The following is a 12,073-nucleotide window of genomic DNA, read 5'->3' as shown; positions in this document are numbered from 1 at the left end:
GCCCCAGACAGCATAGCTCCTAGGATCATTGGGACACTCAAACCCCTCCACCACGATAAGGTAGCAGCCCAAGGAGAAAATAAACCATTAATCGACAATTAATCGTAAATCGATTAATTGTTAACATCCCTAGTATAAAGCATTAGATAGGTCACTTTTCCAAGAGGGATCCTTTTAGCATAATGACCCCATGGCCTTGGTGGAGGTTTGCGCTCTCCGAGTGCTTCTAGTTTATATTTTGTATTTAATCAGCACACCATCATTTAGTGTATACATTTTCCCATTTCAATTCAATTCAAAAATGCTTTTGTTGATCCCAAAGGAAAATTACAGCTAGCTTCTGAATAGCAACAATAGCCCTTGCTACCAGAAGCAGCTTCTCCCAGGTTTTTTTCAGGTTAATAATATAAACACAGTCACTTTGTCTCTTGTATCATTTAGCTTTAAAGTTGGTTTGTGTATTAATTGTTGTTGTTTTTTGCCTAAATTATATGATTAATTTTGTTTGTGAGATTGTCTCCAACATGCCAGTATTTGTGTCCTGCTCCTATTCACCATTCACCATCTCGAACAAGTGATGAATACTAACCACCCTTGTTTTGTCTTGCCCTGACTTGTTCATTGACAGTAAATAAACAAAGACAGTTAAATCACAGAAAGAAAAAAATGAAACTTTATTTTAAGTTTATACTTACCAACACTTTGAAATTAAAACCTAAGTAATTACAACTAATATAGATCTGCACATAGCAAATAAATGAATCAAAAATAGATACAAATTTCTATATTTTCCCCCAAAACTGCAGTACACACAAGCAAAAACTAAAAAAACAAACAGAAGATTTTTTTCTTGACGTTGCTGCCACATGAAAGTAGTTAAATTAATTATGCTACACAGCTCACCTGTAGCTAACAAGGAGAATAAAGAATAAATAATTGCACATTGCACCTTATTATTGCATTATTTGCAGTTTGCTTCGAAATTGTAGTACAACATTGTATTCAGGCATATACACAAATATAAATACAGTTTTCAAACACCAAATAACACATGAATATTGATGTTATTGAAATCACACTGTCATTACTTACAACTTAATAGTCCTGCTTTGCAATTAATGTAATTTTATTCTACAAGATTTATTAGTCAGTTAGTGTGTCATTATGATTAATGATGTTTAAGCAAACATCTAAATTATACAGTATGTGTGTACTAACAACTGTTGTATAAAAGATGTATTACCCTCGAGGGCATTCTTTGTGGTTAGAAAGAATGCCCTCTTTGGTTTTTGCAAACATTCCCACTTAAGTACAAGCAATGACAAGTGAAAAAAAATACAAATATTTAGTTTTCGCGCTAGCACTAAGTAAAAGTAAGAATTATTGCAGAATAATCATTGGCCATGTATTGTTCAGTATAATGAAACAGCATTTGGTCCATTTACATAATCCTATTTTGTTGTCAAAATGCTTAACAGCAAAAAGAAAAAAAAAACACTTTGAAAACAACTTTTGCCCAGAGGTTGATGAGGCCTTGGCAGTTAGCTGCCTTAGCTTAAAATAAAACATTGGAAATAGTTGTCAGCACCAACTTTGATGCCAGTGCTAGCTAGCTTGTTAGCTAGACAGGTTTTGTTTTCAGTAGTTATTAATGAATTGTGCTTGGCACTTTATGTTTAAATGTAGAAAGTGATGAAACATTGATTAATTTCTTTTCCCGCCTTTTTTTTCTGGGTCATGGATTTAGAGGCAATTCCATTACACACTGTCTACAGTTATCTACAAAATTTCCATTGTTCATTTTAACAAGTTAGTTAGTGGGGCAAGGTCAACTGATTATTTCTTTTTTCCAATGTTTGTGTTAAGTTTGTTGTGTGCTAGCAGTAACTAACATTTAGTAACAGAAGTCTAATCAATATTTTCATTTAATGATGCAAATAGACATGTTTCTTATGTCACAGGTATTCTTTAGGCTACAGTTTCTTTCAGCAACATGAAATCTGGCTAAATCTGAATAATAAACTCTGTATATGCAGAAAGTTTTCTGTTGGATTAGTTAATGTGATTCAACAATAACATTCAACAGCTGTTTGTGTGTTTCAACATTAAACTGAGCTCAGCTAATGCACAGAAAGAAGACAAACCAAGCTTTTCTTTATGTTTAGTGGGTAATTGAATTATTTAAAATTGACCAGAAAGGGACTCCTTCCTCTCATATTGGGTACAATAAAGCAAAACCAACTTAGCTTAAGTTTTATAATCAGCAAAGAAAATATATGCATCACAACACCATCAATAAATACATCCTGGCTTTACGAAGAACCAGCAAAGCAGAAATTGTCATCCAACTTGTCAAAAAGAAATTAAACATAAATAAAACAATGAAGTTGCTGACATAGTTGTGACAATATAGACATTCAAAACTAAAGCATCAAATCAACCGCATGACAATGAAAAGAACATGACAAGATGAACAATCGTGAAAAAGAGACTGAGTGGTCACGTCCGCCCAGGCCCTGTGGGTTCCCACCAAAGAACCCCTGAACATTCCTTGGCCCCCAAAAGATACCATTTGGGTTTGTCCAAACGTTTAGGCCTCTTCACCAAGAAGACTCTTCTCTCCCACATTTTTTTTCAAACTGTCTTAACAAGCAATAAGCAGCTTAGTAAATTTTTATTACTGTTTTTTTAAACAAAAGAAGGAAGCCAAAAAGTTTGGACCCAACACCTGGCTTTTAAGTCCAACTAGTCCTCCCACAGTAGAGGCAATTCAGAGTAAAGTGTTGAATAGTCTGAATAATCTATTCCATGAGCGCCACGTGACTAATGTGTATAGGCCACAATAGTCCTTGTACAAAACAAATACATAATAGTAATAATAAGTTACTAAACAATCATTTAAAATTTCCATCAGTGTTTTAGCTACTTTTCCCTAATTCCCATTCATGCATCTAAATACTAATAATTAGTGTTGATAAAAGGAGGTTGTGACGGAATTTTTTTTTCTCTGAGCAGGGAGTAGGACTAGACGTGAATGGCCAGAAATGTTGAAAAAAATTGCGGAGAAAAACAGGACCACAAAGATATATTTAGCGCCATTAAAAGGAAAACGGACACAGAGCAGCTTTACTCAAATACACAACTATACAACACCGAACACATGCATTATAAGCAATAATGTAAGTAAAGGAAGTTAACATGAGAAGGAGGCTCAAGGAGTGATACCATTGGCTTAAAAGGGTCATGTGATGCAGCAAAGATTAATGGGTAGAGATTAGACAAATATGCAAATTAGGACAAAAGCAGAACAGTCCAAATATGTTTTTCTATTTTTTTACTTTTCAAAATATTTTATCAAAATTTGATCAGTTGGCTACATCCCACCACACACTATGCCGATAGCATCACTGAGCAGCTGTTTTTTAATACGCAAGTAACTATGTTCTACAAAAAGCTTCAGTCTTTTACTAATATTTTTTCATACTTTTAAATGTTCTATTACGCAGCACTGACACAGATAGAGAAAGCAATAGAAGAGAAAAAGAAGAAACACAAGTATTTCCTAATAAACATTCAACATGCTTTAACAGTTCTCTAAAAAAATCTAATCAACAGAATTTTTATTTAGTATTTTTTTGTAACTTGTTTTATCTTTAAATTGAATTTGGCTCTCTGAAATAAAAGCGAGCGCCAATCCCTCCCTGATGTATTTTGAACCAGGGCGGTGAGGAGGTCAGGGTTTTCGGAGAGCCAGAGCCAGAGTCCGTAGGGCTTCATCAGGGTTGTCTGCAGTGGTCAGTCATTGGAAGGGGTCAAACGGAGGAGCCAGTCAGAGATCTCAGGATGTGGTCATGGAAGATGGGTCGTTCCACATGGCTGCCACGTCTCTGAACCTAAAGGAGGTTAAGATACATTTTCCACAACCCTTTTTCCCAAAAGCTGATTGCAATATTGCCAATTTTCTTAAATGGGCAAAAATCGACAATTTTGAAACATTTGAACCACAACTGATTTCTCTAACCTTGCATTAATGAGGTACTGAGCCAGGCTGATGTTGGCAGGGGTCCCTGTGATGGTGATTTGACGCTCCGATGACCCTTCCATGGCGTTAGCAATTTTGATCTGCGCCCCAGACATCTGACGAATCTCGTTGATTTTGGTTCCCTGGCGTCCGATTATGCAGCCTATTAGCTGGGAAGAAAACAGAGTCCGGATATAGGATGGCTAGGGCACATAAAGAAAAACATTGTGGTTTGACTGTCCCGGGCTGTCTTTTTAGGTCCTTTGATAACAGTTTTTAAACCTAATCTTTAGTTGGTGTCAAAAAGCAGATTGGAGTGACATTAATTTGCTGAAAAGCTACTGTACTTTTGTATTTTTGACAAGTGACGCCCCATGTCAAAAATGTCTTTATCAAGGCATTTTTTGTTGACCAGTATCCCTCCATTTCTAATTTTGTTGTAGATGTGATATTGCTGCTGTAAAGCATTACGCTGTACCATGATAACGTCTGCTTTTTTTTAACACTATAAGAAAGCAGTTCAGAAGCTCCCAAGGGGACATCAAAGGATTTTTTTTCCTTATGTGTAACCTCGCAATACTTTTGCATTTCCATGCAAAAGTTTTGCGTTGCCTCACAATAATGTAATGTTTTGTGTTCAGTGTATTCAGTGAGATGTCTACTTTGAAACAACCGATTACTTAAACAGGATGTGTCACCACAAGTTAAGGACATTGACAGTGATATTGTGTGACTGTGAGATGTTTATTCCAAAGCTGAATTAAAATGGTAACTCCGGTATTATGGTGCTATGATATTAATTTATTAATAATAAACTTAAGACATGACAAAAAATTTAGTGTTACCTTGCAATACTTTGCGAGACAGTTGCCTACCAGTCAAGAGCAACAATGGAACAAACGCTACACCCATGTTTGAGGTTCATGAAGTTTTAATATGAAATAGGATATACGCTCTGGCCACTTTATTAGATAAACCTTTCTAGTATCAGGTTGGACCCACTTTTTCTTTCAGAACTGCTTTAATCCTTTGTGGCATAGATTCAACAAGGTACTGGAAACATTCCTCAGAGAGTCTGGTCCATACGGACATGATAGCATTACACAGTTGCTGCAGATTTGTCAGCTGCACATCCATGATGAGAACCTCCTGTTCCACCACATCCCAAAGGTCTCTATTGGATGGAGATCTGGAAACTGTGGAGGCCATTTAAGTACAGTGAACTCATTGTTGTGTCCAAGAAACCAGTCTGAGATGATTCATGCTTTATGACATGGAGTGTTATCCTGCTGAAAGTAGCCATCAGATGTTGGGTACATTGTGGTCATAAAGGGATGGACATGGTCAGCAACAATACTCAGGTAGGCTGTGTCGTTGACACGATGCTCAGTTGGTACTAATGGGCCCAAACTGTGCCAGGAAAATATCCCCCACAGCATTCTACCACCACCACCAGCCCGAATTGTTGATAAAAGGCAGGATGGATCCATGCTTTCATGTTGTTGATGCCAAATTCTGACCCTGAATGTGGCAGCAGAAATCAAGACTCATCAGACCAGGCAATGTTTTTCCAATCTTCTATTGTCCAGTTTTGGTGAGCCTGTGAATTGTAGCCTCAGTTTCCTGTTCTTAGCTGACAGGAGGGGCACCTGGTGTGGTCTTCTGCTGCTGTAGCTCATCCACCTCAAGGTTTGATGTGTTGTGTGTTCAGAGATGCTCTTCTGCATACCTCGGTTTGAAATGAGTGGTTATTTGAGTTACTTGCTGCGTTTCCATTGACCATGAAAATGCGCAAATTAGAATTTCGAAAATAGATTTGCTTAATGGAAACACATCGATTTAGAAAAAACTTCCTTTTTTGATAAAATGTTTTTGCGCTAGGATGAGGTGTTTTTTTCGGCCATATCGAAACTGGTGTGTTTCGCAAAACTGCAATGGAAACACTTTTTTCGCATCATGGGAGTCAAGTGATCAACAACCGGCTGTTTCTACTGGCGAAAAAGACAATGACTAAGAAGACAACAGGAAGTAGATGTAGTAGTAAAATGACTGAAGTTGTAAAAGAAAGTAGTAAACTCACCGACTACAATTTCCCAAAAATGCTGCATACGTAGCTGCTCCCAAGTATAAGGGGCTTGTCGCTCGAAAGCCTCAATAAGATGCAGACTCTGATGATGAGTGTTAGTACCATGGTAGCAATTCTGCTATGTGTTTACATTCATTGCCGCCATGTTTGTAATGACTTATCGAGAGAACACACATATTCACGTGTGACTTTAAAAGCATTTCTTACTTAATGGAAACACAGGAATTGTGAAACTGTGTTTTTTTACATTAACAGAATATCGACAAAGTTTTGCGCACATTTGCAATGGAAACGCAGTTACAGTTGCCGTTCTATCAGGTTGAACCAGTTTGGCCATTCTCCTCAGACCTCTGGAATCAACAAGGCATTCGCACCCACAGAACTGCCACTCACTGGATATTTTCTCTTTTTCTGACCATTCTCTGTAAACGCAAGAGGTGGTTGTGGGTGAAAATCCCAGTAGATCAGCAGTTTTTGAAATACTCAGACCAACCAGTCTGGCACCAACAACCATGCTACGTTCAAAGTCACTTAAATCATCTTTCTTCCCCATTCTGATGCTCGGTTTGAACTGCAGCAGATCATCTAAATGCATTGAGTTGCTGCCATGTGATTGGCTGATTCAACATTTGCATTAATGAGCAGTTGGACAGGTGTACCTAATAAAGTGGCCGGTGGGTGTAAATCTAAGAATATCAACAGCATATAAGGAAAGACACACATTCCACATCAGTTACATTGCATGGGCATTCAAAAAGTATTGCGAGGTAATGCTAAAGTATTGTGTGTTAATGCAAAAGACAAACAAACAAAAAAACAAACAAGCAAACAAAAACTAATGTCCTTGTAAAGTAAGAGTTAATAGTCATTCAAGGGATCCCCGATTAGTTGTAACATTAGACTTTATATGATAAACATATACTTTAACTGTAAAATAAAGACTGTAAAAGTACTATAGGATGTTCAGTTTTTATAATTTTTAAACTAAAAGTTTAAAAATACATTACATGGACGGGGCCATTTTATTTACACGCAAAGCATTCTGGGAAATTGATGACATCAACTAGGTCATCAGCACGAGGTTGCTGTGAGCCAGATCCACCCTGAAGGTTAATCTTGGACAATATCTGATGACTGGCTTTTTTAAATGAAACCAGAGAGCATTGACAGAGAGGGGAACGCAAAAATGACTCAGCCTATAACAGAAAATATGGATGCTGTCCTCAGTTTAGCTTGTTTGTCGCACAAGCACCGAGCTAATACATATAAGGCAATATAGCGTGATGGCTAGCGCAAAGGCTAACAGGCTAAGCTGAGGTTCTTCTTCCATGAAGCAGCTCTGTTGTCCTCCATCCATATTTTCAGTTACAGGCTGAGTCATTTCTACCTTCTCCTCTCTGTCAACGCTCTCTGGTTTCATTTAAAAGAGCCGATCATCAGATATTGTCCAAGATTAAACATCAGGGTGGATATAGCTCCCTAGCATCCTCACACCGATGACCTAGCTGATGCCATCATTTACCCAGAATGCTTTGCGTGTAAATAAAATGGCCCCATCTGTGTTAAAATATATTTTTAAAAAATTACAAAACTAAACAGCCTACAGTATTTTTACTGTCTTTATTTTACAGTTGAAATAAATGTTTATCAAATAAAGTTTAATGTTACAACTAATCGTGGATCCCTTTAACTATTTTGTGACTGTCGAGATAGAGCTATATTCCACCACTTTAACTAGACATTTAAAACCAAACTCTTGGCTGAGAACACTTAAGGTGGGAACATACTCGCTCCGACGCTGACGGGTCGACGCGCGGTCACGTGGTTGTTCGGCAGTCGTTTTCGCACAGACCTTTCATAGTCCCTACGACACCCCCGCGCCAAATTCGGGAAACCACCCTCCCTGAAACATACGTCACTGCATGGAGTTCCCCCGCAACAGCCGATAATGCAGAAAAAAAAAGTCAGATTTGTCACTCACCCGACGTATTTATCCACATCTGTCCTGGTTAAAAAGCTCCACAGTTTCAGATTCCTTTGTGCCTGTTTATCTGCTATGTCTGTTTATCTCCATTCATGAGTTTTTCACGGTTTGACTATCTTTATAAAACTCTGCTTCCTGGTCGGCTCGGGGAGCAAGTTTTTTTTTTTTTTTTTTTTTTTTTTTTTTTACCGAGTGGTTGAAGTAAATGCAGCGCATGGCGCTGTCAGCACAAACATGCACGAGTTTTTCTCGGTTTGTCTATCTTTAAAACTGCTCAAAACAGTCTGCTCTAGTCAGAAGCGAGTTTTTGTTTTTTTTCTTCTGCTGTGTCCGTCCGAGCACTTTCAGTTCAGACCAATCACACATTACCGTCGACACGGGAGCGGGGTCAAAAAGTTCTGCCGGCGGGTTGTGCCAAAAGGGGCTGTCGACACGACGCTGCGAAGCCCGGTGACGTAATTTTCGTCATTAAACTGCGACAACCCGTGCCGACGTCGGCAGTTCGCACGGAGTATGTTTCCAGCTTTAGTTCCCCAGCAAACTAGGCTGGCTACACAACACACTTTATAGAAAAGTTTCTGCTGAACATTGATAAGGCAACAGGAATTACTAAAAGAGTAACTTTTTTTATTGTTCTTAACCCAACCCATTGTTGAGGTGGAGAAAACATTTTGTGTTGCCGTTTGTAGCTGTTGAAGCCATGGTACCCTCCTGATGTCACAAAACCAACAAAGTGCTACCTGAGCTATTTTAAATAGTTCATAATCACTTAACATATTCTTTTCTTTGTTAACAATAAAATAACAATCTGAGGATCAATGTGAATGCAGGTTTTCTTGACAGCCATTTATAGCTACTGTGGTATCAAGGTGTCCTGTTGGCAAATATTTAAACCAAAAAGCAAAATAATGCAAGTATCAGATTGAGACGTTTTATCAACCGATACCTAATTTTAAAAAACTTGGACCTGTATTATTGTAGATACTTTCCAAATATGTTTGAGAGGTTTAGCCTCTGACCAGTGTCATGCTTTGCTTTGGTTTCACCTAATTGAGAGATGAGTACTAAGTTTAATTTATGAAACTAATTTCATTTAATTTAATGTATATCACACTAACCATGATGGATTTTTGAAAAGATTTGACACAAAGCGTCAGAACTTTCAATAACAGCAGTAGTTTTAGGGTATTGGTATTGACAAATGTCAAATGAAAATGCACTGGTTACGACAACTGTACTCACATCATTGGGAATGGTGAGTTCATGAGTACTGGCCTGGTTACTGGCATCCAGACCTGCTGCTGAACACAGGAAGCAGATAGAAAGGCAGGGGGGAAACAAAGGGACAGAGAATAGTTTGGCAACGTTGAGGGAACAATTTATGAATTCTATTCACTGAATATTAGCAGCCTCACTAAAAAGAGTGGCTCAGCCCTAAGCAAAGCCTACATGTCACGTTTTCTAAGGACTAGAAGTGCAATTGAGTATATTAAGTAAAAAAAAATCAAGTAATCTGAAGTTTTAAAAACAAGATACTAAGGGAAAACCAGACATTGAAAAGAAAAACCCTCAACATAAACAAGAGCAGACCACCAGCAGGCCATGTCAATCGCAGTGCACCACAGAGACCATAAGGAACAAGAATGACGAGAAGAAAAAGAAGAAGAGAGAGGACAGTGACAGGAAAAGAAAAGAGCAAGAGAGAAAAAAAGGAGGAAGAGAATGTTTTTTTTTCTCTACAGGTAAAAACAAGAGAAGGATCTTTGGTGAAGAGGGTCATTGTGTAGGTGGGTACGTACCGGGGAAGGCAGGGGTGGTCTGTCCGAGGGGGGTAAAAGGGGTTTGCTGCATAGCCAACTGGTGGAGCTTGCTCAACTGCTGAGGGGGGGAGGAGGAGGACAGCAGAGCTATGAGGTCATCGTTAAAAACGAACGCTGGCACGCACACGCTCGCACACAGACACACGTTAACACACACACATACACACACATATATAAAAAAGTATAGAAAGAGGTCTGTCAGACACGCTAAAAATGTAGAGAAAGGATCTGAGGAAGTAAGTGAGAACACAGAAAGGTGATGGTAAAAAACAAAAGAGGTAGTAAAAAAACTGAAGCGATGAACCTCATGAAAGACTTGGCCTCATAAGAACATTGTAGTTATGTTGGTTCAATGAGCCCCACCCCTCATAATACTGCTATGCTTTGAGCATTATGTTGGTCTTATAAAGTTCATCCCTGGCTACATTCACACTGCAGGCCGATGCAATCTATAGCAGGTTTTTCCATGACAGTCTAAACATGACAAATCCAATTTATTATTTTATTTTTTCAAATCTGACCCAGGTCTTTCCAGTATGTGGTACTAAATCAAATATCTGATGTTTTTCAAAGCGACCGCAGTTAAAATGCTCATGTTGCAATTCATCTGAGTTTTACATGAGTGAGGTGAGGGTATACATATCAATGCTAACCTTGAGTCATGCAGTTTAAAGCTTGGAACATTGCACATTATCAGCTACAGAAGAGAAGTCCAGTTGCTTTGTCTTTTTTCTTTGAATTTGCCATGTCCTAGATAACATTTGACAGCAAAGTTGGTATTGGGCCGTGCCAATACTAAAGTTACAGGATCGAAACTTTAGTTAGTTTCACTTGCTGCATGTTGCTCCTGTTCCAAAAATACAGCGCTGCACCAAAGCAGCCAGCAAGACATGATCAAATGGAAACACCGGACGAAACAAGCATAGCAAATAATCATTTAACTGTCTGATTGCACAGCAAATTCGAACTGGCATGTAGCATCCATAGTTACTCCTGTAAATGCGTGCTGAGTGTGATGTCATGGTGTGATGTGTGGGTCTCATCAATGTCTCATCAGTGGACACTGGAGTTTGATGTAGGTTGCATTTAATTTGAACATTCAGGCAAAAAAATATGTCAATAAAAAATTATATACACACTTGTATCTGAGGTGATGAATGATATAATTCTGACTGGTTTGGTTCTGGTTTGATTCCATATACTTTACTTGTCCACTTTCCGTATCTGTACTCTGTGCAGTTTCATTTTTAGTGTACCTATATGTGGTTGTATCTATTAGCTAAGACTAATTTCTAACACATACACTGAGTACTCAGCTTTGGCAGGATAGGCCATACTCAGCAATACGCATGTCTTCAAGGAATTTACCCCCAATTTACACTACTTGCGTTCCATCTCCACTCTGCTCCGGTCCGACCTCCGCAGCAAATACACACCCATTATAATCAATGAGAATGTTTACACTGGCTGCGCACGGTGGCGCAGGGCGGCGGTGAGAGGCGGTGAGTGAACGGCGATCGATCAAATTTAGAACAGATCCTATTTTTGCCGGATGCCGGAGCAGCGCTGGAGTCAATTTTTAAAGATTACGTCGCACCAACAGGAAAAGACACGAGCACAACATCCTGTTTTCAAAATAAGACACTATTAGGTGGAATAATTTGTCGGAATAATGTCGAAATTGCAGCTATATTAATAAATATACGGACATAATTCTACACAAAGTCTGTCAGAATGTATCGTTCTGTTTGGGAAGCAGATAGAAACGTAGCATGAAGCATATGCGTACACACTAGGGTTGGGTATAATCGTATCGTGTGCAATTAATCGTCAGAAAAACATTAATCAATTATTTTTTGTCACTTGACAATTAATACGATTAATGCCACCAGGCAGATTGACTGGAGATTTCCCCGGTCGGTCTGCTCGGTGCTCTTCTCCGCTTCAAATATGACGAACATTAAAAAAAAAATTCTGTAATTTATTTATCTATCAACACAATTTAAAATTTGATGTATAGCCCGAAGTCTGTAATTTTGACAATTTGGAACAGATTTTTATGAAGAGCAAATATTTCCCACTAAATTGGTCATGTGACTAAGACATAAGTGTGTCCAGGGACTCCAGAGCAGTGGTTCTTAACCTTTTTTGAGGTACCGAAC

The 12,073-nt window shown here is 38.5% G+C and overlaps 1 protein-coding gene across 1 annotated transcript; it reads right to left on the bottom strand.

The window, feature by feature from the left end:
* Positions 1 to 650: 650 nt before the first annotated feature.
* LOC106535979 (poly(rC)-binding protein 3) lies at positions 651 to 9,969 on the bottom strand (the record flags this gene model as incomplete). Its single annotated transcript, XM_014033136.1, is given in 4 exon segments — positions 651 to 3,893; positions 4,022 to 4,191; positions 9,334 to 9,392; positions 9,891 to 9,969. Coding segments are annotated over 4 exon segments (363 nt in total), but the record flags the coding sequence as incomplete, so codon positions are not given.
* Between the last annotated feature and the right edge of the window lie 2,104 nt (positions 9,970 to 12,073).

The sequence above is a fragment of the Austrofundulus limnaeus genome, unplaced genomic scaffold (genome assembly GCF_001266775.1).
Source record: "Austrofundulus limnaeus strain Quisiro unplaced genomic scaffold, Austrofundulus_limnaeus-1.0 Scaffold1641, whole genome shotgun sequence".
NCBI classification, from domain to species: Eukaryota; Metazoa; Chordata; class Actinopteri; order Cyprinodontiformes; family Rivulidae; genus Austrofundulus; species Austrofundulus limnaeus.
This window is presented reverse-complemented; position numbering and strand designations above follow the sequence as displayed.